We start from the raw sequence: 27,233 nt of genomic DNA on the forward strand, positions 1-27,233 counted from the left end.
GTGGGTTTTGTCGCAGAAAACCTCTATTTCTCCCCTGGCCTCTCAGGAACCTTGTTTCACTTACACTGCCATAGCTTTTTGCTTCATCTCTCCTCCTCCTTCTTCCTTCCGCACTCTCGGCTGTCATGTTTCTTCTTAGTAATAAAAACCAAACCAAATTATTGCTACTCTTGAGCATTTTATGAAGCTGAGCACACATTTTCATTTTCTAAATCCCAGAGTACAAATGAGTTGATACTTCAGAAATACGTGACACTGCTTGCAAGGTGCTTCCAAAAAATTGTACAATATTTAATTATAGTAAGAGTTTTCTATAACTAAAGCATGGGTCTTTTTGAAAAGCCCTCTTCAAGTGTGCTCTTCTCTGCAAGCACACACCAAAGGGCAAACCAAGCGAAGGAAGAGCCCGGTGAGCCTACAGGCCTTGTGTGCTGAAGAGATGAAGCATCTGGGGCTTCTGCCTTCTGCCGCCCACAGCCAGCAGCAGATACTCTTCGCTGCACGACTTTTGGTAGAAGATGAGCAAGCGCTCGTGGTGCTCCGTTCGCGGTGCTCCTTTGCTGAGGGGTTACAGCAAGGTTTGCAAATACGACAATATTACCTGACTCTTTTAGGCTAATTAAAAAAGCCTGCTGAATTTGTATCTTCCCCTTTCTGTAGCCATGCCATCCGGGGATACCCGATACCCCTTGCCAGCTTGAATTACATGGGCTGCTGCCGTAATGCCGTATGCGGCAGATGACTGACCGGGCAGCCGCGGACGGCTCAGTGGAAACCTTTCCAGGGCAGACTGGCTTAGCAACCTTGGAATTTCCTTGTGGTTTCTTTTGATAATGAAGAAAGAAAACAGTTTTGCTTTTAACTATGACTTCTCAGGAAGAGGTGAGTGAAGCTTTGGGAGCATGTGGTATCCTCTAAATAACCGACACATCAGTGTTTAGCTTTCATGTAGTACACTTCACAACGATGTTTTGTTTCCTTATGAACAACTTACACACCAGTTAGAAGTCTTTTTTTTTTAATATTTAAAAACTGTGCACAGTAAGCTGTCCTTTTCTTTGCCTCAAAGCTAGCAGATTGTATGTAAAATTTAATTTATGTTCATTGAAATGTACATGAAGTTTTATTAAATGAAAGAGACCTTAATGCACTTGTTTGATGAAAGGTGAAAAGATATTCCAGGTGACTTAAAGATACAGTGTCACAGACAGAACATGTATTCTTTGCCTAAAATGTGTCATTGTAAGCATTTTCTGGGACTGACTCTGCAAACGCCTACACTGCTTTTACCGCTTATTAGCTCCTCTGTCTTTAACAAACCTGGACCTATTTCACACCAGAAAATCTGATTCCTTTTGCCAGTGACAGTAGAACCAGAGTCAGAAATTAGTATTTCAAAGCAATTATTCTGAATTCTGGTGTATCCCATTTTCCTTGTTTTTCATAGCGTAGAAAGTGATCAAAGGTTTTCTGGATTAAAATTCAGCGGGCCGGTGCGTGAGGATCCTGTCAGGTTCTATGCAGGTGTCATATGCTTTTTAGTCTTTCTCTTGTTTCCAGTTGCAATTAAAGAGCAGGGATGGATTCACACTCCTAGTGTGAGTCATTACAAGTAGCTTTGGTGCTTAGACAAGCTTGAACAAAATTTAACTCCGGTACTTTGCTGGCTAATTAATTATAAGAGCTCCTCTCATGAGCGTGAAGTAGACAACATTTTACAAGGTGGTTTCTTTTGGGCAAACACTGCATTCTTGAGAGTGTCTCGGTGGATTCACATTGGGTCTGTATTACATTCGAAAAAATGGAATAAAAACTTAAGTATGAAGCAAAACTACCTGTCCCTTCATATCATGAGAAGGACGTCAGATTTTTTTTTGAGTTGATAGAACCAATTTGTTTAAATATTGTGTTCTCCCTGCCATGTTGAGCCAGGTACAAGAGACAAATCCCACTACTGGAAGTCTTGAAATCATCTCTATTACGGAAGATGAACCGCCAGTACCAGAAGTTCAGTTTTCCTTCAAAAGATTTTTCTTCATACCACAAGCAAAAGTGGACCCCAGTGCAGATGGATCTGGTAGGGATACTGCAGAGCTTTTTGACCTTTGTGATCTAAATGGCTAATGTAGGTCTTTAACCTTGCAAAACTATGCTTGCCCACTCAGTCAGAGAAAGCAATCACTTAGAGAAAGAAGAAACGCAACCTCACTCCCCCGGCCGTGAGGTTTGCCAGCATATTAACAGGCGATGACATCTTGTGTCGACTTGTGTATGAAAGCATTTTTCACAGCCAGATTATTCACACACCTCAGCCACATAGCATACATTTGCCCATGCTTTTCAGACACATCTTTGAATGGCTTATTTGAAATTTTATCAGCCTGGAAATCGGTTCATTAAAAAAACTGCATATACAATACAGCAGCTTTGGAGGAATAGCATGCATTTCTGCTACTTCCCGTAAGTTTCATGGCAAAAGTACCCATTAACTTCAACAGAGGCAGGCTGAGCATCAAGGATGAAGCTAGAGTAATTTAATTTTCTAGTCCATTAGCTACTAGAGCTGTGTAAGATTTTTAGCACACCAGACACCGTTCACAAAACCAGTTACTCAACTGCTGCTGAAAGGATCTGTGCAGGCTGAGATTTGCTTGTGAGTCTATAAGCACTGGGAGACACTCCTCATCCTTGACTGATTATAAATTCCTGCCAATCTTAAATTCAACGCTTGAAGACAGGGGGTGAAGAGCTGCATGAATTAAAATTGAAGACAAGGTTCTGCCAGTTCCTGTGTGTACCCATGACCAAGCTGTGTATGCTATTTTCCCATAGTTTGCCCTTCGAATATCAGAATAATCAGAATACATGTCACACAAGTGAATCATTCATTATTTTCAGTGGAATCTGTTGTTGTCTTCCAGAATGAAAATACCACTAAGTTGAGGTCAGCTGTGGAGGTTATGGGTGAGCAGGACAGGTCCAGCTCATGAAATGTATTCAGCAGTTACTACAGATGTATACTTTAACTTTAGTTGCATTTTTTTCCTTGATAACTCAAAACTCAACCTTGAGCCATTTCTCAGTTCAGTCCTTGTCTTTATAGCAAAACTTTGGCTAGATCCTTTTTCCCCACATTTTTGAAGCTATCTTCTGGTTTGGGGGAGTCTTGGTTTTTTGCAAATTTAGCTTTCTATCATTGTTAGTTAACCTTGCTTCCAAGTCCAAAAGGACCACTAACTTTCCTCCTTCTTGTCTCGAATACCTATTTTGCTAGCTAGTACTGTCTTCTTTCCGGCACCCCTGCTCCTGTTCAAATCTTTAGGCTCCTCTTAATTGTTCCCGTGTCTCTGTTACCCTGATTCTGTAGGAATGCATCGCGCGTGGGACTTAGCTCCCCAGTGCACGAGGTGGAGCTATGTGGCTGCTGGCCTCATCCCGGGATTTTCATAGTCCCACACGCAGTGCTCAGAGCAGCATCCGGCTGGGGCTACAGCTGGAGGGAGCACTGGGACCATGGGCTTGGTACCAACAAGAATCAGGAGGCATCACAGACAGGAATGATCGTAATGAGGAGACTCAAACTAGTGCATTCTTTGCTACTTTCACTGAAAGAATATATTAGTCCTCTTCAGCTTTGTGAAGTCCTCAGAGAGTATGTCTGTACCCTGCACACACAGGTTTGATTACACAAACAAACCAGCTCTGAATTTTACTTTTCTTCAGGGTCTCACATTTTCAGGAGAGGTGTTTGTATACTTCTAAAGCTTTCAGTGTGATGTGGCCCGTGAAAATAAAAATGTAGAGCACATATTATCAATTGCATTGAGGACAGGCCAGGTGCTCTGTAAGGGCACGATTCAGACACCTCACAGGTCTCTGAGAGCACTTGGGTCTGGTCAGCTCACAAAGTGTATGCAGGGGTTACTACTGCCATCTAGTTTAAATTTAGATAAATCTTTTTCATTGCAAACACAAGCTGGTTTAACTTCACAGAAGCTGTTCTCTCTGTTTGGTTTCTAGGAGATATCGAACCACCTTCAATATGCCATGCTCTTATCTCCCTAAAATACTTTCCATATATCTGTGGTTTATTCCTTGCAGTAATCTTAACAGTCGCCATTGGCCTGGGTGGTGAGTACAATTAGTTATTCATTAAGTTCTCGCTTAACCATTCAAATGCTTAATTTTTCATGAGCCTTTTACTTAGAATGGAATTAAACTGCTACTGTGGCTTGTTTGCTGAAGTAAAAAAATCTTGTTGATGTGATGGCTTTAAATTTTACTTACATGTAGGGATAAAATAGATTTGGCGCTCATGAGAGGGTTGGTGTAATATTTACAACACTGGGAACCTGCAGCACCAAGAAACCTTTCTCGAGTCAAACTTTCCTGATTCCTCTTGGGTGGTGAGCTAAGAGTTTAGAAACCAGGGGAAGATTCAAGTAGCGTACACTATATTTTTGTCCTGTAATTCACTTCTTTAAGTTTTTTTTCAAAGAACTAAAGAACTTTCCCCTGTCACAACCAACCTCTACAAAGGAGGAGAAAATGCAGAATGAGTTTAGTGTGACCTGCCCAGGTCTAGGTGCCAAAGATATTGATGCTGGAGCAGTGTCTTCACACCTGCAACAGGGGTAAACTTGCAGGAGGTTGAGGTGTCCCCTGGGGAGGGAGCGCACTGGGCCTATTTTGCGAGGGTCTCCTTGCCTTGCTGCTGAGGGGCTGAAGCACCAGGCAGAAACTCGCCCTGGGGTGAAATGTAAGCAGGGGTGAGGGAGCTGGGAAGGAGCCAGCGCAGGGAGCAAGGCTGACTCATCCTACAAGTCATTACTAATGGATGAGTTTAGCAGCACCATATAGCAACCTACAGGTTGTGTTTCAAAAGTTCCTAGAGTGCGGGAGGTGTCTTTTTCTTAGCAAGACAGAAATCTGGCCAGATAATGGAAGTCAGAAGTGTTAAATTAATATCCAAGTGTATGCTCATCACCCTGTTTTCTTTCATTCTTGTTAGTCCAATACAACTGCATTGGGAAGTTTCGCTGCCGATCATCCTTTAAGTGTATCCAGAAATCAGCCAGGTGCAACGGTGTCTTCAACTGTAAAGAAGGGGAGGATGAGTATGGATGTGGTAATTTAAATTTGATTATAAATCCCTCCTAATTCCTCCTGTAGCATCTGGCATGCTATCAAGAAATGCATGTTGTAGAGAGTTTGGGTGAGACAAGAAAGATAGAGACTGATGGACTATCAAAATCACGACTTCAGAGGAACAATCTCTCTGAGGTATTGATTTACAATGTGTGATAAATCAAATGGCTCTTAAGATAAATTTAATGTTTGCTGAATACTGCTACTGACATATCGGGCATGTTTCTCCATTAAAAGTCTTGATGATTTTCACTACTGTGAAATGTATGCCTCCATGTCTGAGTTTCTCTCTCTAATGGTTTTGGGCATCACAGGGCCATTTTAAATCATCCCTCCCTGTCCTGTGCTATGGAAGATGACTTGGTGATTTCTGCCTCTGGAGGGAAAGGGCTCTAGTATTAGTAAGCAGAGGAACTGATATTTAGATCAGTGTACTTGTAATTCTCACTCCTGTACCTACAGGCAAGGGAGGCAGCACAGCTTTACATCTGTGTGAAATCAGGAATGAGAAGAACCACGAGCTTTTGGCTGCAGCTAACCCCATGCAATGCTTTCTACCTTTGACATGGTTTCCCCAGGGAAGAATCTTCAGGCCTCTGTGGAGCCATTGGGCAACACGTGTGCTTTTCTTGTCTGCCTTTGCAAAGTAATAACACTGGCCCAGGGGCGCCTGTGGGAAACCCTCGTCCAGCAGTGACCATGTACATGGCCTCCCTTCTCCCTGGGAAGACCATGTAGACATGCCTTTTCCCAGGTCCAGGTGCCTCCTGGACCATGGTGTGAGGTGCAGGGATAAGGAGGACATGGCGACATGCAGGATGAAGGAACCGTGGGTGATGGTTCTGTACCTGGGCCTCCTGCAGGACTTAACCATCGGCCTCTCATCTGGAGGCATCTCAGCACAGCTGGCAGCAGTGTTAGCTCCCCGGGGCGGCTCAGCCCTGTGGCCAGGCTGGCGTGAAGATCTGCCCATGGGGAATGGCTGGCGGGGGAAGGGAGTCCTTGGGAGGCCAGCTCCCAACTTGAGCATCTCTCCTCTCCCCGCCCTTTACCCACCCATCAGCCCAGACGTGCCAGCCCCATGTCAGCAGAGGGAAGAGGGCAGGAAGCTCCATGGCAGCCCAGGGGCGGCTGGGGGCAAGCGCATCCACCTCATCCACCTCAGCACAGGTGCTAACTACCTTTCGTCACTTACCTTGATCATAGGTTTTCTCAGTGCCAGATGTCTGCAGCTCCAACTCACTGCGATCAGCAAGACTTGCCCAGGCTCACTGGAGGGCAAGGCAGCCTTCTCCATCTATATTAGAGTACCATCCCATATCCATTCCCATGAGCACAGGCTTTTTTCTCCTGGCTGTTCTAGCTCGGTGTACCTTGGTTCCCTTCCTTAAGTGTGTGTGTGTGTGTGTGGAGGCAGGGGGGCACAGAAAAACTCTGTGTAAAAACTCAGTGAGCCAAGAAATGTGGATGCCACAGTGGTGCATAGACACAGATGTGTAAGTGTTGTGTACCTGGTGGTTCTTCTTCACAACTCACTCAGGGATTTCTTCCTCTGACTCTCAAAGTCCGGTTGAGTGGCAAGAAAGCGGTGCTGCAAGTGTTCACTTCTGGGTCCTGGCGAACAGTCTGCTCTGACGACTGGAAAGCGGAGTATGGAAATACTACCTGCAAACACCTGGGTTTCTCAAGGTATGAACAAAAAATGGAAGAAACTTTATTTGGCATTTTGAACAAACTGTGAAGTTTTCAATCTTTCTAGTGAAACCTTCTATTCGTCTGTGCGTTGAAAGAAAAAAGGACTTAAAAATCCATCCTTGTGAATGACACGGTTGAGGAGATTTGAGATGATGTGAGAAATAGTCCTGAATACCTGTGCACTGCAAATACCGTTTATTACTGTTCTAAATCCTGGATGAGGCCTAAGTACGATGGTTTGGTTAAATCTTCCCTATGGGGTGCAGGTGCCTGAATCGTACTTGTCTCTCTTGTAGCTTACCGCCTGTCAAAAAAGCACTAAAAACGTATGAACATTTTCCATTTCTTTTACTTCCTCAATGGGAAAATTGTATATACAATCATGCCATTACATCTATTAGGAATTAAGGTCCACCTCACAATTACAGAAGCACCTGGTGAGGTGGTTCTTACTGGATTGATCCCATTACTGGAAAAGCACCATTTCTCTCACAAACTTTCACACACTTGAGAAAGAGTTTGAAGTTGTGACTTGCAGTGATGCTCTGTTATTTCTTACAATACTGTAATTCTGATTTCTGCATAGTATAGTTAGCAGTATAAAGATTCTTTAAATAAATTCTTGTTACCTTTAGGGTAAAATACATCTCAATTGTTCAACACAAAAGACAAGAAAAAATTACAAATTGTTCATCCTCCCTGCTGCAAAACATAACCCTAGAAAAAACAGACAATGAGCTCGCTAGTGCTTCTGAAAATGTGTGATTTCCACGCGATTATGGCAAAAATACACACACGTTATAAGAAGCATTTCTTGGGGAGGGTAGGATTACTTTATCAAGTGTCAGAATGTGATTATTGTGGTTGCTACACTGGGTTTTCATTAGCAGAAGCGCTGAATTATTTAAATGGATTACTGAAATGCTGTCTGAGGAAGCTGTGTTTATGGTTTATTTGCAGTTATGTGAGTTCAGGTTACCTGCCTGTGGCTGCAGTCGAAAAACAGTTTCAAAGACATTTCGTGTCCCTCAGCCACTGGTTATCAGCTGATCAAGCGACATCCCTGCACAACGCGACAAACCTCAGGTGTGCCGCAGCTTGTTCATCCTGACTGAAAGAGACCAATCAATAGAAGGAGAATTACTAATAGTTTGAGATTGTTGACTATTTTTTCAGGCACGTAGTACTTCATAAGTGGTTGGTGTTGTTATGCATCATACACCAAGTTTCAGTAGCAGTCTTGCTGGAATATGAAGAGCCTGTCCCAAGGCCCATTAAAATCTACAAAGGCTTTAAAATGAGCTATTTAAAAAGCCTATTTGTCCCATGATCCCTTTTTTTTTACAAATGGATAGACACCAGGCACTTATCTTTTCCCATTGTGGAGCAGATTGTTTCAGTTTACAGATCCCTAGATATTTCCCAATGGGGATAATGAACCCTTTATGGTCCATTTCTTCCTCCCGACAATTGCCTGTTTTTCTTAGTTACCTTTCACTGAGAAGCAAGATATGGATCCAAGGAGACTACAGATCACATGTTGAAAATTGCTGATCAGCCTCCCCTTGCAGAAGAGTGAACCACTCTTCAGCAGGGCAGCATATGGTCTGCAGGCTCCCAATGGTGTTTAAGCTACTGACTGAAGTATTTCAGCTAAATGCTCCTAATTTAGGTATTTCCACTAAATGCCCAAACTAGATTGGATGACTACATGACTTTGTGTCTCTTTCAATATATAAGTTGTTGCTTTTGAAAAAAAAAAAAAACAGTATTCCTAAATTGGAACTAATACTGCACTGTCTTTTCATCTTAGAGAGGAATGTGCTTCTGGCAATGTGATCATCTTAAAATGCTTGGGTAAGAATTGGGAAACGTGAAAATACAATCAGAAACTGTCCTTCTTCATCCACTGCAGAACAAGCTTTGGGAGGAATTGTGTGTACTCATGTACCTTACCATCAATTTATCACACCAAAGTAAAATTTCAGGAGGTGAGAATAGGCTGGGAGGACAGATTGGGAGCATCAGGTAGCAGGAGCGTTTTGGTGAGAATCACAGTAGGAAGCAGACGTTTAAGGATTGTGAGTGTCGAGTCCGTGGACTGATGCTGTAATCCCAACTCTTTGCCATCTTTGTGGGGAAAGGGAAATTCTCTCTTAACATTCGAACTTTCATCCCACGCTACTCCATGTCAGCTAGTTTTCAAATCAGGATATGAAAAGTCAAAAACCAACAGCACAAACATCACTAAGGGAGAGGAGATGCTTCAGCCTACCTATGTGGCACCCCATGCATTTTAGGAGGGCAGAGCAGTGGGTTTTACAGATCAGCTGGGCCTTATGTCTGCAGGGGAGAAGATGTGAGCCCCACAGCCCCCATAGCAGCTGCCAGGCAGGATGCTGCAGGTACAGGAGAGAGGAGGAGAAACCTCTGGTGGCAGCCACAGCTGGAGACGTAGGCCATGGGGATGGGGACAGTCCTGCTGCAGAGACCATCTGACCTCAGCAAGGCTGGGAGCAGAAGGGCTGAAAGTGACCAAAACGATGACTGCGTTTCCCTCATGGACCATAACCTTTGCTTTCTGGCAGCATGTGGTACTCGGGCCAGCTACGGGGCACGGATCGTGGGGGGCAACGCGTCCTCCCCCCGGCAGTGGCCCTGGCAGGTCAGCCTGCAGTTCCATGGGCACCACCTCTGCGGAGGGTCCGTCATCACCCCACGCTGGATCATCACAGCCGCCCACTGTGTCTACGAGTAAGTCCCTAAATCGCCTTGTTCAGGGTGTCCCAGTGATGCCGCTTGCAGAGATCTGTGGTTGGGGTACTGCAGGGTAGGGATAATGCACTGTGCTTTCTCTCAAAATAAACTGCAGGAGAGGCTGGGTTCTCCTTATTTCACTGGCTTCCTCCATAACATTTAAATGACCTCTCTCTCTCTTCTTGCAACGGTGCGTGTGAGTCTTTATTGAGAAAAGGTCTCCCCAAGAAGTGGTCCAAATCAGGGGCCCCAGTTTTCAGATATTCTGGGCAGTCACAGCTTCCTGGGAAATCAGCTTAAAACAACATTTAAGTGCTAGATCTTAGGTATCCCGATCTGCAATTTCTGTCCGTTTCATGTGGGTTAACAGCTCAGGAGGAATTTGAACTCAGCTGCTCTGGTACCCTGGAGCTCCAAAATGAATCACACCATCTTTTTCAAGCTGATAGGATGAATCAGTGACAGTGAGTTGTACTGTGCTTGGTGCCCTTTACCACATACTCACTGCTCCTTTTTATGCTGTTTCAAGTAGTCTTTGAGTTGTAAATAGATGCTAAACAGTTATTTAAACTCTTTTGTGTAATTATAAACATAGCCTTCTCTCCTATTTATAATGAGCTGTGTGGTTTTGCGGTACTTTTTATTGCCAATAGCGCAGGAGAGCTCTTCTCACTCTTACAAACTCCAGGCCACTTTCACCAAAGACATTTAGACAGCTAAAATGGGATTTATCTGACCACTTTTAGGTGCTTACAGCACAGATGCCTGCTTCTGAGCAAGTCCTGTAGCACGCTTTTATACCCAGTGGAGAGAAGAGACAGGACAGAAAAATTCCCCTCCTAGATCTTATACAGAGCACTGTGTCGCCATGAAAAGAATTACTTAGAAAGCAAGCATTTTAGGACTTTTGTCCTTAGGACTTCTGTCCTGCACAACTCAGCTGGTTGTGGTGTGTTCAAAGGCTGATGGGGATGGGAGCTGGCAACACAACCCACATCCCCTGGAGCCTTTTCCCAGCACCTGGAGCCTTTTCCCAGCACCGTCGCTAACCCACCGCTAGCCTGGTGGGGCGAAGCCAGGAGAAGAGGAGCTGCTCATGAGCTGAAGGCTGAACGATGTGGCTGCTCATGAGCTGGGGGCAGAAGCACCTTCCAGGCGGAAAGCCTCTCTTTTGAAAACGCCTTGCCACGAGTGCCTCTGAGCTAGCCACATGGTTGAGCACAGGCCTGCCAGGCAGCACCATCGACTGCCGTGGGGTCACATAGGAAGACAGACAGTTTTTTCAAGGTAGACCAGTGCAAAGCTCTCATATGTTTGTAAAAAGCTGCACAGATAATAAGCCAGTGAATAGCAGTGTGTTGCTAAGATTAGTCATCCTTTCTGTATTTTTTGAAATTAGATGCAATACATAGCCAATATTAGTAGATAGGTAAGCAAGTACAGCAGACTGTAGTTATTTGGGTGTAGAGTTTTATGTTGTTCATAATCTCAGGAGACAATTAGAAAAGCTGAGAGTTTTCTTCAGGGTTTTTCACTCTTTCTGACCTCTTTGTTTCAGCCTGTACTTGCCGAGCTCATGGAGTGTGCAGGTTGGTTTTGTGACTCAGCAAGACACCCAGGTTCACCCCTATTCAGTGGAAAAAATTATATACCATCGAAACTATAAACCCAAGACAATGGGAAATGATATAGCACTGATGAAACTGGCGGCACCTCTTGCTCTCAATGGTAATTTTTTCTGTTAGCTTTCACTTGACTTTCTCACCTTTCTAGCAAATAGTGTGGAGGGTCTTTCCTAGTACAGACAGGGAAATTTCTGTTGGCGCCCTACACCCAGGACCATTGAGGGGATCCCCACTGTCTCTAAAAGCGATGAGATGTGCAGCATAGATGTAGCCAGCCTGCTGCTGTGATGGCAAGGCAGCCACCCCGTTCGGACTATACCGACAGAAACCCACCCTGGCCTCAGTATCAGGAACTCCTCTGTACTCGATATCCAGGGGGTCACAGGGCTCTGCAAAATGTTCCCAGTCCCTTCTGGTATCGGCTTACCAAAGGCATTTAATAATAGGCAAACATTAGCTTTATTCTTTCTAAATATTTTTCCTATCTAAAATAAACGCCCCACCTCATTTTACTTGGAGGTCACAGAGATTTTTATCATGTCCGTTCTGTGAGTATAGGGAGATCCAGCAGTGTCCAAAGCTGAAAATCAAGCTTAAATTTCAAAGAGAAGAAAAGGCAATTCAAATATAATGACACTCTTAAATTAAAACCACTTTTATTTTCTCAGCAGGATGCTACCTACAGCTGACACAGTTAGTGAAGTGAAATAATGTATAATAATATTGTATGAATTTAAATGATCACCTGCCAATACCTCCTAATCACTGTGAGCTCTCTGCAAAGGGGAGTTGGCTCTCTCTGACGCATCTAGATCGTCAGTTCCTAAATCAATTCTCTTGAAATATTTTAAACTTCCACTTTGAATGAAAATGAAGCTTGATTTTGTTCTGTTTTATGTCTCAGGTAGTGCTGTTTTCTTTTGCTTGGGAATAACTTTGGGAGGATGTCAAGAACAGTAGTGGCTCTGCACCTGAGCCAGATACCCGCTATGCCCCGGGCAGGGGGACGCTGGGGGCAGTCTGGGGGGCTTTGGAGGCTCCGTGCTGGGGGCTTGGTGCTTTGAGCTGGGATCATTGCACCGTGGAGAGCTGAGCCACTAAGAATTGCCCAGTAATGCCTCCTATCTTCCTTCCCTTTGCGATGTGCCATCTTGACAGGCTGCAGCTTGTCCCCATGAGCATCAAACACTGATTATATTGCACGGCATTCAGCGCCCCACAACAGAGAGGTCCTGAAACTCTATGAGCTGGTGGATGGGAAGCAAAGAGCACCCCAGACATCTTGTTGCCCTTTCAGAAGAGGGCAGAGATGGGCACGCACGGGTCTTTGCACGTGCCGCTGGAAAACACCTGGTGTTTCCTGGTGTAGGAGGTGCCACACAGTTGCGCGATGGTTAGCCACGGCCATTTCTAGTCCCAATCAGGTCACCGTGGGGTCTCCTCTGATCTGCCCAGCAGCTGCATACGTGGTGTGGTTCTTGTTTGCCCATTCTTCAATTTATTGACATGCCAACACCTCCTTTTGTTGCTTCATACTTGAAACTAATTAGGCCTGGTGTAGGTATTGTATCAAACCTTCAAACCTTGGCCATAAGACAAAAGAGCTGCAGAGATGCCTGGCTATTCATGTGGGGAGTGGATGGTGTTCCTAACAAGTTCACTGCAAGCCAAATCTTCAAGTTTTACTGAGGCGTATGATTTTTTTTTTGATAAATCTTAAAAACAATTCTCTCTTTTTTTTCTCTCTCTCTTTTTTTTTTTTAATAGGTCACATAGAACCAATTTGTCTGCCTAATTTTGGTGAACAGTTCCCAGAAGGAAAAATGTGTTGGGTATCAGGATGGGGAGCAACTGTGGAAGGAGGTATTTTAAATTGTCTGCTGTTGATTACACTACACGAAAACATCTCACACACAGTAAATACAGGATTTGGTCAGAGCGTTGTTCAACATTAAGTTTTCTGGAATATCTGGAAAAAGAAGACATATTGCTAAATTTTATGCTCACATTGAACTGCATGGGGTCAAAGGAGGCAAAAGTACTGTACAAACCCTTATCACAAGGAATGGGTGGTTATACTCTGTGAAAAGGTTGAAAATGACTTGTGGGCAGCAACACCATCCAGAGCATTGTACTCGGCCGCAGTCGAACAGGCTGTGTCCTTTGTAACTTCAAGCACAGAAAACACAGCATGAATGTAAGAATCAACCATCCATTTTTTTCAGAGAAAGCCTGTATGCATTTCCAGGCAGGTGGGATGATGTAGAAATTGCATCTGTGAATAATATCACAAAGAAAAAGGAATTTACTCTTTTTTTTTTTACCATGACTCAGGTCATGTTAGTCAATAATACATACTGAATCACTTTCATAGGAGAATGCTTGAATTCTCAGGTCATTTTTTTTTAAATCATTGTTCATTTGTCTCATTTAACATGTTCCCATTGTTCAGAGAACAAGAACAGTATGTTACCTGACCTACAGATAATAGCGAAAGGTGGGGAAAAAAAATGAAAGCAAGGTTTACCACATAAAAGTCAGCTATAAATTGGCAATAGTCAGTGTGCAAATACTCCTATTGGTAGAAATGATTCATTCAGACTCTGAACAAAGTAAAATAAATATTTATAAAATAAATGAGATATTTGCAGATACTTTGTTTATTGACAGAACAGGGGATAAATTTCAAACAAATTTGGGTGCTAGTATTGAAGACAGTGTCCAACTAGCTTTTAAGTTCGTCACTCTCATTGACTGTCTAGTTTGAGTAGAAACATATAATGTAAACTTTATATGATATACTGTGGTAATCCACAGGTCTATAGAGTTGTTAGTTACTGGATTCTGTAAGTGATGAGGCATCTCGTTGCCTTACTTGTATGTTGTAATTTTAAGCGTATTCCTTTAACCCTTGTTTGCCAATTCTTCATATACTAAAATGTTTTCTGTTTATAATTGCAGATTAGTTTCAAGGATAGAGAGTTTTTTCTTGTTTTGTTTTGTTTTGTTTTGTTTTTACAGGTGATACATCTGACACCATGAATTATGCAGGTGTTCCTCTGATATCTAATGCAATTTGCAATCACAGGGATGTCTACGGTGGGATCATAACTCCTTCAATGCTTTGTGCTGGGTTCCTAAAGGGAGGGGTAGACACCTGCCAGGTATGGAAGTTTCCAAACTGCAACTGTGCTCGTTAACAGCAGCAATGGAAAAACATGAGTGATAAGTTATCAGAAGGCACTCCCAGGCAAACATTTCATTTTGTGCCATTTACTCTGTTTACCGTGAATATCAATCACTGACTGTGCGCTCATTCATGTGCTACAACTCCCTTCTTACATTTCTTCTGTGGACCCACTTCTGAAGCCAAATTTACTTAAGACATTTTTTGATTTCTTGCATGTGCTACAGCATGGTGCCATCCTTTCTTTGTCCTGGCTGTGGCCTCTGCACTGCACTGTGAGCAGCTCTGGAGACCTGCAATGTGTAGAAACCCTGTGGTGAAAAGCAGCCAAAGCATATATCAAGGGAGAAGCAGAAGCATGTGATTTTGGAATAAGTAGAGTGAGGCAGGGGGAAGGAAGAAAGAGAGAGGTGTTTGAGTAACTGAGAGGGTTGGTAATGACTCTGGGGGAGAGGGGTTCCCAACAGTGGTGGATCAGAAGATCCTTCACATCACACGACGGTGATGATTCAAAATCATTGTCTGAGTCATGATGGCGCCCACCTTGTGCCAGGTCTCATCCCCATACACACTAATGTGGACTCACCTAGCTAGTCATGGATGAAGAGCAAGGGCTGGGGAGGAACTTCATGTTTCCAGGTTTGCTCAGTCCCAATTACATGGGGGACAAGACAAAGCGAAGGCATTAGCTGCACAGATCTTCATTTAAGCGCCTGTTTGCACAACATCCCCAGGAAGGTACCCAGCACCAGCACGTCACTGTGCCTGGGAGAGCTGCCCAGAGGCATCACGCTCAGCGTGTGGCTCCACGTGACAAAATGAGCCCTACTCGCCAAAGGGAGAGGCCCGTTCCAAATTCCCTTTTTTTCTCCTGTTATTGTGTTGGGCTTTGATGCTTATAGGGCAGGAAATTGCCCTGGTAAAATAAATTGAGAGTTTTCAGTACTTAGATGTCAGTCTTAATGAGTCGAATCTGCTCAGCAAAGTGTCTGGGAAGGGCCAGAAAAGCAGCGTGCGAGACTGCAGGCAGGGGCAAGCAGGGAAGGAGGGGGGGTGCAAGCTTGCTGTTGCAACCCTGGGCTCGGCTCAGCTCAATAGCCCGAAGCTTTCTGAGAGGAGCAGCTGGGAGAGACCAAGCCCATGGCATGGAGACTGCAGATTAGCGGTGTCCTGCCTGCAGGAGAGGCACGCTCCCCAGCGCCTGAATGGTGTTTAACAGCAAGCTTCAATGTTGCTTCTGTTGTACGGTAACTGGGGAAAGCAAAATACGATCTAATAGACATCTCTAAGAAGACTCCATCCTCTTATGCTTTTCCCAGGACATAGAACAGAGCAGAAATAGCAGCCTCCATTTCTGCGGCACTGATGTTTGTTTTAATTCTTTGATCTCCAGGGAGATAGTGGGGGCCCTTTAGCATGCGAAGACATGAGTGTCTGGAAGTTGGTGGGGACCACCAGCTTCGGCGTGGGCTGTGCAGAAAAGAACAAGCCGGGCGTCTACAGCCGAACCACCTCCTTCCTGGACTGGATACACGAGCAGATGGAGGTCTGGTTTTGCTCTGTCTCTCCACCTCGGGTTGTCGCTTTGGTCTGCCTGTGCCACACAGGGTTTAGCTCATATTTGTCGCAGCTGAGTAGCGTGTGACCCGAGGACGTGTTTGGGAATGGGGGCAGGTCCATGTGCAGACCAGGCAGGGCAAGGTGTGGGGGGTCTTAACAAGATGTGGGGGGCACGAGGGCAGGGACGGGGAGGGGAGAGGACCGTGTGAGTGACTGTGGAGCGGGGCTGGAGGCACGGAGCAGAGAGCAGGGAAGTGTGAAAGGGCTGAGTAAGGAGGTGGGGGGGTGAGGGGAGGGCGAGGGAATTGATGCTAAGGGGCATTACCTGAAGCCATGAGGCTGCTACAAAAAAGCCTGGGGAGTGGAAGCTGTGCAGGGACAAAGAAATTAGGGAGGGAGGGAGGGAGACGCTGTTGGCTAGAAGGAGAGGAGAGCAGAGGCAAGGAAGTGGGGGGACGCTGCAGCCACCTTCACCTGCCCCAAAGGTGGCCCGCTCTTCATAGACCAGCGCTGCCAGAGAGATGCTGGGTTCAGCAGGTTTAGCTGTGCAGGAGAGTCCTTGTGCTTCAGGTGGACTCCCAGGCAGGAATCCGTTGCTTGAGCAGAGGCATCTAGAGCCATTTTAGAGACGCCAGTCTGTCCTGCCTGGCTCACGGGTGTCCCTGCAGAAAGGCAAGGATCTGCAGCTAGCCCTGGGTTGTATCCACCCCATGGGGATGTCTCCGATACACTGCAACAGCTCAGCTAGATATGATAGAGGATCTATGGGAGATCGGAGGCCTTCTGGACCAGCTACTGGAGGTCAGGCAAAGTGCACTTTGACACCTCAGGTGGCACTAGATGGTGCATGTGCAAGGCAAGTGAGCCATCCTCCACTGCCCTGGTAGGAGCCTAGACACATAGCTCACAGGTACACACCTATGCACGAGCTCTTAATTGACATTTTTTTAGCTTCATGGCAAAGCCACCTTAAGGACCAAAGCATACGTTCAGTCCTGCTCTAGCCAAGTCCTCACAGACTGTGGTGCCAGTGCTGCTATTCCAGCACCCGGTTTGCTGGAATGAATGAATGAATGAATAAATGAATGAATGAATGAATGAATAGCAATACAGCCCCCCAGCCCCGACAGCCGCCTGTGCCACCATGAAGGCACCTGATGAAACCGCTGCTGCCCCTATCTTATTTGTGAAATATGTGAGATCTCTTCAAACCAAAGTGCCAATATCAAGTGTTCGCAGACAAGGAAATGCCCCAAATAAGGTTGTGTGTGCAATTTCACTTCAGACCTCCATCCGTATACTGTATGACACACGCTGTTTTCACAACCTATATTACATGTGAAGATTTATGCTGTCACATGCCTATCTGTCAGTCAACAAAGCTAAAGAAGACAGGATAACACTCCTTAATCTTTAAGTTCTCTAATATTACTTTTTTTTCTTCCCCCAAAATATATATATCATTGTGATTAATTTGCAGATGCAAAAGCCCAGACATTTCAGATGAGGAGTTCATATCTAATGAAAGCACAGATCTCCATTATGAAGAAGTGATCAAGGGGGAAAAAATACAGCTAAATCTTTGTTTAGCTAAACGTTAACATGTTATCATTTTTCTCAGGGACATCCTTCAGATGTAAACATTAATTCATCAATTTATCCTCTTAGAAAGGATTTTCAACTGCAGCATAGAAACATGGACACTTTTTAGCAGACGCTGAAACAAATCAAAACAAATTAGAACTACTGTGCCTTTGAAAATGAGACCAAGGGAATGGCTTGCACCTGGCAGATCTGTAGTGTGGCACAACGGTCCTGATCTGCTCTTTACCTGCTATTACCCGGGGTGGACTGGGGTTCTTTTGGTCTCTCCAGAAGTTTCTGTGCTTTTTCCAAACAAAATTAACTCTCATAGCTAAGGCTTAGCAAAGGAATTAGGAAAGAGATCAATTTTGATCTAAGAGATGCAAAATTGCAAGAAAAGGAATTCGCCCATCAGCAGGCCCTTAAAGGCTTTCTTTCTGGCAATTAGCTTTCTAACAGCTCACCTGTCAGGGCCAATGATCTAATGCAAGACATGATCGAAAAGGAGGCATTTGTGTTTTCTGATCTTCCATTTACAGTTTGGAAACCTGAATAAAGCACTTCTGTCTCTCAACTTTTAAGGAGAATACAAATATTTTGCTAAAGGCTCTCTCCTGTGAGTGCAAAGAAAAGTTTTTTATTGCTTTCCACTAAGTGGTGAAAAGCAGTTGATGTCATTTAGCAAGATGTTTCTCCTACATTGTGAACAGAATTTCTGCTGTCTCCATTTTGGACAGTTCTCCCACTAGGGAGGAAGCAAAAAATTTATAGCACTAAGGGGCGTAACAGTGACTGACATATATTACTGTCTGAGAAGTATTATGCTTCAACTATTACTCCTGAAGAGACATGAAAGGTTCCCACCCCAGAAAAAGAAGAAAAAAAAAAAAGAAACCAGCAATGGAACAACTAAGAGGAAACACAATAAACCTCTTCAAAGCCTACTTAGCTTTGCATAGTGTCCCATGCATGCAGTATCTACCACTATTACTAATATATTCCTCCATCCCCCATAACCATACGTCTTTATGAGCCTCGTGTTCCTGTCTCAGCTCATGCAAGGCTGAGAACTAATGAACTAAAGCGGTGAGAGGAGCTGGTGGCATTTGCTCGGGTTCACAGTGCATGCGATGGAAATTGGACTCCACCTCTTTTGTCAAGGTGGTGTGTTTTTCTGAAGAACTTCATCTGGCAGGACTGGCTGCAGCAGCCCCACAGTTCCTTTGGTGACTAGTACAGAGGGGGAAAAAAAAGTCATTCCTTTTCAGAGTTCAATAGGTGGCAACATGAGTGTTTGAGTAGATGCATAACTGGTTTTGCTTCCCAGAGAGAAGAACTGCAGACCTGAGGAGAGTGGCGACGTGCTGGGCTTCTGAAAACTCACATCACACTCCAGCGCCACAGAAGGACCCATCACATTCTTCTGGACATCTGCTCTGAGCTTTGTACCTTCACAGACTACTTTTTACCATTTGTTTTGTGTACCGGTAACTGTGCTTAATGAAAACTGTTGCACATTCACCCTCTTTCGGATGGAAGAGGCAGTTGGACGCTGGATGATGGGCATGTGTATTTACTGTCAGCTACAAATTTCACATGTAGAAAAAATGCTAAGACTGGTAACCCAGAATGCTATCGCAATAAAGTTTTGCAGGCACCATGAGTAAAAGACTAGAGCAGCTTCAGATCAGATTGCTAGCTATTAGTTTAGTACTTACCTTCCAAGAACCAGTCTACAAAAAGACTTTTCCTGAAAGTGTTCACATATAAGGTCCACTCTGTTGCACAGATAGCAGCAGCTATCTTTGAAGCCATAAAGCAAGCAGGAAGCAAGCAGTTGGCAATTTTGGCAAGCGTTTGGCAAGTATGTTCAACTCTTGTTAGAAGAAAATCTCTGGATTCAAATCTTTTATCATGTGGTTGTGAACAGAGTCCCTAAAAATGAATTTTTAGGCGTTTTCTTGCAGTAGATAGCTCTGAAATGAGCAACATACAGATGTAACCTTACTGAAAAATTCTGAGATTACTGAACAGTCTTCAAGGGAAGAGGAGCTTCTTTACTGCCTTTCAATAGGCTGGAGAGCCCAAACCATTGCTCTACCTGTGATGCACCATGCGGTGCAACAGCCATCGAATATCCCCAAGCTCACATCACGCAGTACACTTCACCAAGGCACTCACGCTCACCCGCCTTCCCTGCTTTCCCTCCCTTTCTCTGCGAATGCGATGATATAGATCCTGTGCTCTTTGTACCTGTTGGTGACATCAGTGGTGCAGATGAACTGATGCCAGCCAGGCAAGGGACAAAATATCTGAAGTGCTGCTGTGGTTTCCTGTCTTACAAGCCATTTTAATATAACAGCTTCATGTTGTTAGGTTGGAAAACGCCTGATCATTTTGTGCTTGCCCTTTGTAAAATTCCTGGGATGAAAGCTGTCAATTTTAGAATTGCTTGCCAGTAACTAGGTAGGCTGAATAATGGATAGTACTGCCAGACCTTTTCAATATCAGACAAAATTGATCTTATCATCCAATCAAGTGCTGCTGATCTGCTTGAAATGTGGTTTTGGATGCAGTCTGTTCGCTTCCAAATCAGTATCTGCATCGCCACTGTCATCCACCACTGCTGCAAGAAAGCACTGGTGAAATTGGAACTGCATCCTCACTGCAACCCGTCCGGTCAGAATCGCGAGAGAACAGCAAACCTGCATGAACTGTCAACCTCCATGTTGTTCCATGGATACAAACTTTGATCTCAGAGGACACTGGGTAGTACCTGTTCACCCTGGCTAAAGAAACTGCAGTGCAATGGAAACAACACTTCCAGAAACAGCACGTTGCTAAAAAGAAGAAGGAAGCATTATTGCAAAGCTGACACAACAACTGGAATGAAATGAGAAATTTCACTTGACAGAACCATGACAGAATTAAAACAAAGTATGTTGAAACCTTCTGTAACTAAGACATTTTCAGGGGATTTTTAATGTTCACTGTTCATTATCATAACATTTTCGCAGCCCAACATGGCTCGCGTTTTAATATTATCAGCAGTCTGGAGAGGAGGGCACTGCTCTCTGAGCTCACAAAGTTGTTATTTCATATTTCGGAAAGCACCCCTGAAAATTAATTTTGAACTCCTCCTATTTCCGTAAAAACTCTGTACAATAAGTATCCATCGTGGTCTGCCTTTATATTAAAGACAAATCCAATGTAAAATGTAGAAAGCTAGCGAACTCTTCCCAACAAGAAGCCACACTGACCCCCAGATCAATGATAGTCGCTTATGGGTAGACGTAGTCCAGGCTCACTGAGCTGCAAATCTTTTTTCTGATTTCTGTTATGCCCCTTGCTGCGTCATCTTGGGTATAGGCAGAATACAAAAGAGTCACTCTATAAAGCTGGATGTCCCTCTCCCAACTTATGCCATTAACATGCATGCCAGAAGTAATAATATAAATAAATATAATCTCAATATTAGCATATTTGTTTGTGTTAGCCCGGGTGAAGGTACGTGGGGTTTCAGCACATTGGCTGTGGGGAGGGTTTTGTGTAGAGATGAGCATTGCGTTTTATTCAGAGAGGTGGGATCAATGAGATGGTCTCTACAGGTAGTCAGTGCTACAGCTGGAGTAAACTGGTAGACAGTAAAGTGACTTTTCAAAGAGGTTATATGACAGGTTACCAAACCTATCCTTTTCCTTGGATTTCTTTCTCTCTATTCAATGAAGATAATAATTAGCTATACAGCATGTGCATGTACAGAGGCCTCCCAAACCTGATGGGTCTGAAGGCAGCTCTAGTTTAACTAATGCTGATTAGGACTTTCACAGTAAACATCCTGGAAATGTTTAAGATCTTTATACTAGAGGAGTGTATATCTGCTACATTATTAAAGAGGCTGATGAAACAGTTTCTAGCTTGTGAACTCAGATCACTGGTTAAAATGGTTGCATTAACACAGGATTACGTTACAGCCATAGTATCCCTTAGAAATGGAACCTGCTTGTATGCACAGCCTGTGGAGCTAACTTCCGTCAACATCTAATAGACTCTCAGAAAATGAATCCCATGTACAACTTCACAAGAAATGCCCAGCACATGAAAAAAAATTCCTTTGCCATTCATCACCTGTTCCCATCACCATGATATTTAAGCCGAGAAACTGAGACAAAGCTGCTAAGTTTGGACGAACCAGATGTGAATTTTATTCAATATGCAGTTTTCCCTGAAAAAAACCAAAAACATCACACAGGTGAACTCTCCTTTGACCCATCTGAAATGAATCTTTTTTCACTTGAGATGTATAAATAAAAAGGCAATTTCTGTAAAGATACAGAGATAAGCATAAAAAAAATTACTGCATGGGTTTGGTGCCTGAGAAAGCCAAAGTGTTTCCTGAGAGGTGACATGCTTTTCACGTGCTAACACATCCTGCACCAGGAAGCAATCACTGCGCAGAGGAGGGGATGCTGCACAGCTCTGCTTGTAGTGGTTCTCTCACTGGTAAGATTCATAGAATCATCGAATCATAGAATCACAGAATGGTTTGGGTTGGAAGGGACCACAGAGACCATGTAGTTCCAGCCCCCCTGCCATGGGCAGGGACACCTCCCACTAGACCAGGCTGCTCAAAGCCCCATCCAGCCTGGCCTTGAACACTTCCAGGGATGGGGCATCCACAGCTTCTCTGAGCAACCTGTTCCAGTGCCTCACCACCCTCCCAGTAAATCCTAATATCTAATCTAAATCTAGTCTCTTCCAGTTTGAAATATAACAAACCCTATAATAAACCCTATACCTTTATATAAGTCTGTAAATACAAATCCAAGAACTGCACATTAAACTTAAAAAGAAATAGATTTGCCTCATCCAATTTTTTGAGAGTCTTCTACATCTGAACAAAGCAGGTTGAAATCTTATATTCTAAGTGCTGCACTGTAAATCTTGTTGTTGTGGTTGCAAACCTACCTCCAGCATCTCTGTGAGTGTAATACCATTTTAAGATGTGCAGATCAAATTTCTTTTCTTCAACAAATAACTCTGGGAGAAGCAATATCACGCTTGTGGGCAGCAGGAGCCTGAGATCACATAAAGCACAAGTAAGAAGGGAGCTTACTTCAGCTGTTTGACTTTAGGGAAGGTACAAGGAAGTGTTTCTTATCTGAACCGAAAGAGCACACTTGATCATTGCCTTTAATCTCTGTTTTTATGTATTTTACATGAGCAGAGGCTTCTGAGTTTGTTTTGTTGCTTTTGTCACGCATTTTTTTTTGCTGGTGGAGCTCCTGCCCCAGCAGAGGACAGCAGGTCGCGTCCACAGCATCAACACCGGTTGGACGGGTAGGATTTTGAACAGTTTGCTTCAAGATTTGGCAGAGGAGAGGTGAAAATGCAGCCTTGTGGGTGGCACAAAATAGTCAGACCAATTTTTCCTGATTAAAAGAAAATTGACCCTTTAAACTGATCTGTTTTCCTGAAGAGCACATTGGTAGCTGCCAGTCTGAGCAATACAAATGTGCAAAGCGCAACAGGCGAGGAAAAAAACTAATGATCCCCCATCTCCTAATGCTGGAGTGCGTTTACGCAAGGCAAATGCTGGCACAGGAGAGGCAGTGGAGCGAGGAGCCCGGCCTCGCCTCGGGCACCCGCGTTAGACCTCTGCTCTGAGGCTGCCAGCACCCATATTTGTGTCCCCATAGCCAGGGCTGGGTACGGCCGCACGCTGGAAGAAAGCCTGGCAAAATGCATCCTTAGAAGAAAAGGCCGAAGCAACTGCTTTAATCCTTTAGCAGAGGACGAAATAAATGGAAATGAGCTGCAGCAAGTGGGATGCTGCCCTGTGCACCCATTTTTCAAGGACCGTCCCCTGCTGAGCCTGGCGCAGGGCAGGCTGCTGGGACTCCGGTGGCTGGATGACTGCCTGTGGTTTTCCCGAGAAAGGATTTGCTTAATTCTTGCTGAATTAAATTAAAGTGACTCCCAATGGCAATAGTGGGAATGAGGCCTCCTTCTCTGAGGTGTGGTCTTAAAATAAATCATCCTCCTGAAGCTTTCAGGTGAGAGAGGGAGGGCAGCGAGGGAGTGAAAAATGAGAATGGAAGAGTAAAGAACAAGCACCACAGCATAAAGCACTCAGGGGAAATCATTTGCACTTAAAAATAAAATCAGCAGTAAATTGTAATTCCTTCCTACGGATTTCCCACTTTTTGAAGTACGGTTGCTTAGAGGGTCAAGTGGAAGGGAGTTTTAGATCCTTTTTATAAAACTAGTGTGACTGCCGCGTATCATTTACTTGGGCACCCTTACCCTCAGTAGCATTACCTCTCTCAGAAACGAATTTGAAATGCTTATGATAGTATTAAGCTCACAGCAGATGGCAGCATACATCAAAATTTTGCCTACATCCTCTGTTTAAAATAAATAAATAAATAAATACTGAACAGTTCATGGCTCAGCCACCAGAAGTGGGTAATGCGAACACAGTTAGGGTCCCCGTTGCACTCTTGGCTATTTGAAGAGAGGTTACTGGGGAGGTGCAACTCCCCCAGCAGAGGAGGGGACTCTCAGGCACCCAGGAGCGTGGTCAGAGCATCCATAAGCCTCCCCAGGTCTCCTCTGGTGGGTGCCGGCCCTGGGTCCCCACACCGAGTGGCTGTGCTGTGTGCTTGTGCTGCTGGCTCCTCATGCTGTGGGATTCCCTGGAAATCACAGCCTCAGGCTTTCTCATGCTTCGATAGGTTTAAAAGCGATACATTTGATATTTTCAAAATATTAAAGAATTACAATGGAATAGCAGTAAGTTGTTACTGCAGAGCTGGTTTTGATTCAGAGAGATCTGTTGAGCAGTATATTATCCACGTTTCCAACCACCTGGCTAGGCTGTTCCCAGCTGAGACTGAAGCTATAATTGGACAACAACAGTGGAAAAGAACCTTTTCCCTACAATGGCAGAAAGAAAGAAGTTTATTTAGTCATTTAGCAACCTTCCCTTTTACTAGCACTTTTACTAGGACTAGAATGGTCTCACAACTTACAGGCCTCAGGGCAAAAATATAACTGTCACATAAAAATACTTCTGTACAGGTACCCAGTGCTAGACACTTACAGCCACGTGCAGATACCCATTAGATAGCTCAATTTTAAGCAAACCTTAAAGTTGGTAAGAAAATGGAAGCTAAGCTTCTCCTGAAGGAAATTACTTCATTGCACTGTGGCTGCAGCAAGAGTGAAGGGGAAGGTGATCACCTACTTGAGGTTTTTTTTCACCTCCTCCTTCTCCCTGCTGCAGCAGTAAGGCACGGCCGTGCCAGCTGGAGGCTACGGTCAGGCTCTGTGTCCCTGTCCCTCCGTGGCTCTGCGTCCCCATGTCCACCCACACCACGATAATCCCTGCTTTTTATAGTGCCTCCTCTGCAATACCCCTAGATCCTCTCCACCTCTCAAGACCTCTTTCTTGCCTCACAAGCCCTTTGCTTTCTCTACCCCCCGGATCCCTAAGAGTCGTTCAGGTCTCTTTCTTCTTCCCAGCTGCAAATTTGCCCAAAACTTGTCAGAAGCTGGTAGGAGTGTTTCAATAGTTTCTCCTCCAGTTTCTCCCTCAAGTTTATTTAAAATGTCCCACAGGCTCAGGAGCCATTAGGGGACCTGGAAGCCAGGCAGGAGGAGGGCAGAGGTGCTGCCTGCTTGCAAAAAAAAAGGAAAAACCCCACAGGTATCCCCAAGGTATGGGAGAGCTTCAAGCCTTCATTCCCTCCCAAAGGTAGCAGTCTTTCCTCTTCCTCAACTCCTCATCCCCTGGGGCAAAGCCTCTGCTCACGCTGCCCTGGTCAGTCCTTGGGTATCCTCATGCTATTCCTGATGGTCCCACGCACGGCAGAGCCCAGTCCCCTGCTCCAGGGAGAGGGGCCACACGCAGCCCCCGTTGGTGGCCACAACCCCCAGGCACCATGCACCCCTCCTTCCTTGGGCAACCAAGCCCTTGGGCCGCCTCATCCTTCAGCCTTGGGGAATCAAGCCTTCAGGATGTTTGTCTTCTTGGATGAAGGGGAGTAAGCAAAGAAGCCTCAAAATGGCAGATGGGCTTGAAAATAAACATAAACCCGCAAACCAACAAAACAAAACAAAAAAAGCCTTGGAAAAGTTTAAGAACTTTATGGCTGTGGTTCATTTCCAGCATCCCTCCAGGACCTTGTCGCTCCCCCAGTTCACAGCCCAGGAGAAACACCACAGAGTGTGTTTAGTGGAGACTGGACTCTACAGAGAAAGCCAAGCCTAGGTCAGTGGCTGCACAGGCACAGCACATCTCACTACTTCGGGCAGTCACCATCAGGCAGAGCAAACTGGGAGCATCCCAGTTTATATGTCGGCAAACACAAGGTCTTTATCGCTGGCAGCCCTGCCTGCTGTGTAATGACAGATGTAGTGCACGTGTGCTACACAGGGATCAGCATTTCCCACCTTTTTCAGTCTGAAGGCCAATTTTAAACAAAGCCAGGGACCACCCCTCACCATGCACCCAAAAAGATTTTTTATTTACAAGTAGAGATGCTTTGTTATTTATGCTAGTTTCCTTTTTCTGATCACCCACCTATATGCATGGGGATGTGTTCATATTTATAGAGAGTTTTTTTCCTTTTTTTGTTGGCAGCTGCTGTGCAGATCACCCACTGGTCCCCAACGGACTGGGACTGGAGGCTCAGAAATGCTGCTCCAGATCATTAATTAATTCCCCTTCATGTTGCAGTAGGTTGGTAAAATGACCACCAACCCCCATGGGACTTGAAGCTGCTCATCCCTGCCTGAGACATGGGTGAGCTGGAGGGAAGAGCGGCAATTGCTGTTCCCAGATGTCCTCTGAGCACTGGCAGCATCCCTTCAGGAGGCACCGGGGACAAAACTGTGAGACCCATCCTCACGGAGACCTGCGTGTCACGGGGGATCTGTCACTTGCTGGAATCGCATAAATCACACACACACGCTGAGGTGTGAAGACTACGACAGAGCAGGGACAGACCCAGGAGGCCAGCGCCCACCTGGAGCCAGGGGAACCCCTCAGCCCACACCATCAGCTTCCCTCCAAGAAGGGTTCCTGCAGCCCTGCCAGGGCTGCCTGCACCCAGGGCTGCCTGTACCCAGGGCTGCCTATACCCCAGGGCTTCTTGCACCCAGGGCTGCCTGTACCCCAGGGCTTCTTGTACCCAGGGCTGCCTGCACCCAGGGCTGCCTATACGCCAGGGCTGCCTGTACCCCAGGGCTGCCTGCAGCCAGGACTGCCCGTACCTCAGGGCTTCTTGTACCCAGGACTGCCTGTACCCCAGGGCTTCTTGCACCCAGGGCTGCCTATACCCCAGGGCTGCCTTCACTCAGTGCTGCCTGTACCCCGGGTCTGCCTGTACGCGGCTTGTACCTGCCCCTGTAACCCCTCTGGGTTCGCTGGGCAGCAAGCCACCGTGTGGCACCCCTTTTACAGCAGGGAGGTCCCCAGCTCTGCAATGCTGACGGAGGCTTTATCAGTCCCTGTGGAGAGCCCCTGCAACTGCAGCGAGCGCAGTATCTTAAAGGCCTTTTTTCAGCCTCTGTTACGGGAAGCAACAGAAACCACAGACACACGCGGGAACCTGACTTCTTCCGGGCTGTTTTGCTAATGATGTTTTTGCAGCATGAAGGAGAGAAGTGCA

At 45.1% G+C, this 27,233-nt stretch overlaps 1 protein-coding gene across 3 annotated transcripts; it reads left to right on the plus strand.

Moving 5' to 3' along the window:
• The first annotated feature begins 746 nt into the window (after positions 1-746).
• On the plus strand, positions 747-20,995 carry TMPRSS3 (transmembrane serine protease 3). Of its 3 annotated transcripts, XM_054214209.1 has the most exons (13): positions 747-882; positions 1,933-2,077; positions 4,021-4,131; positions 5,012-5,128; positions 6,714-6,837; positions 7,804-7,929; positions 8,657-8,700; positions 9,432-9,597; positions 11,159-11,328; positions 12,993-13,088; positions 14,247-14,389; positions 15,806-15,958; positions 18,884-20,995. In XM_054214209.1, the coding sequence occupies exons 1-13, from the start codon at positions 865-867 to the stop codon at positions 18,902-18,904; spliced, it is 1,434 nt and encodes a 477-aa protein (XP_054070184.1). In that variant the 5' UTR covers positions 747-864; the 3' UTR covers positions 18,905-20,995. The 3 variants fall into 3 exon arrangements, with proteins under 3 accessions (XP_054070184.1, XP_054070204.1, XP_054070194.1); XM_054214229.1 differs by lacking the exon at positions 7,804-7,929; XM_054214219.1 differs by lacking the exon at positions 1,933-2,077 and having other exon boundaries at positions 769-882.
• Positions 20,996-27,233: the final 6,238 nt, after the last annotated feature.

Source organism: Rissa tridactyla, chromosome 1 (assembly GCF_028500815.1).
Source record: "Rissa tridactyla isolate bRisTri1 chromosome 1, bRisTri1.patW.cur.20221130, whole genome shotgun sequence".
Lineage (NCBI taxonomy): Eukaryota > Metazoa > Chordata > Aves > Charadriiformes > Laridae > Rissa > Rissa tridactyla.

What these genes read in the sequence shown, in the direction of transcription:
- TMPRSS3 (XM_054214209.1), top strand. An exon ending in AGTCGCCATTGGCCTGGGTG is followed by an intron (nt 4,132 to 5,011) that starts GTGAGTACAATT and finishes CATTCTTGTTAG; the next exon opens with TCCAATACAACTGCATTGGG. An exon ending in GGCACCTCTTGCTCTCAATG is followed by an intron (nt 11,329 to 12,992) that starts GTAATTTTTTCT and finishes TTTTTTTAATAG; the next exon opens with GTCACATAGAACCAATTTGT.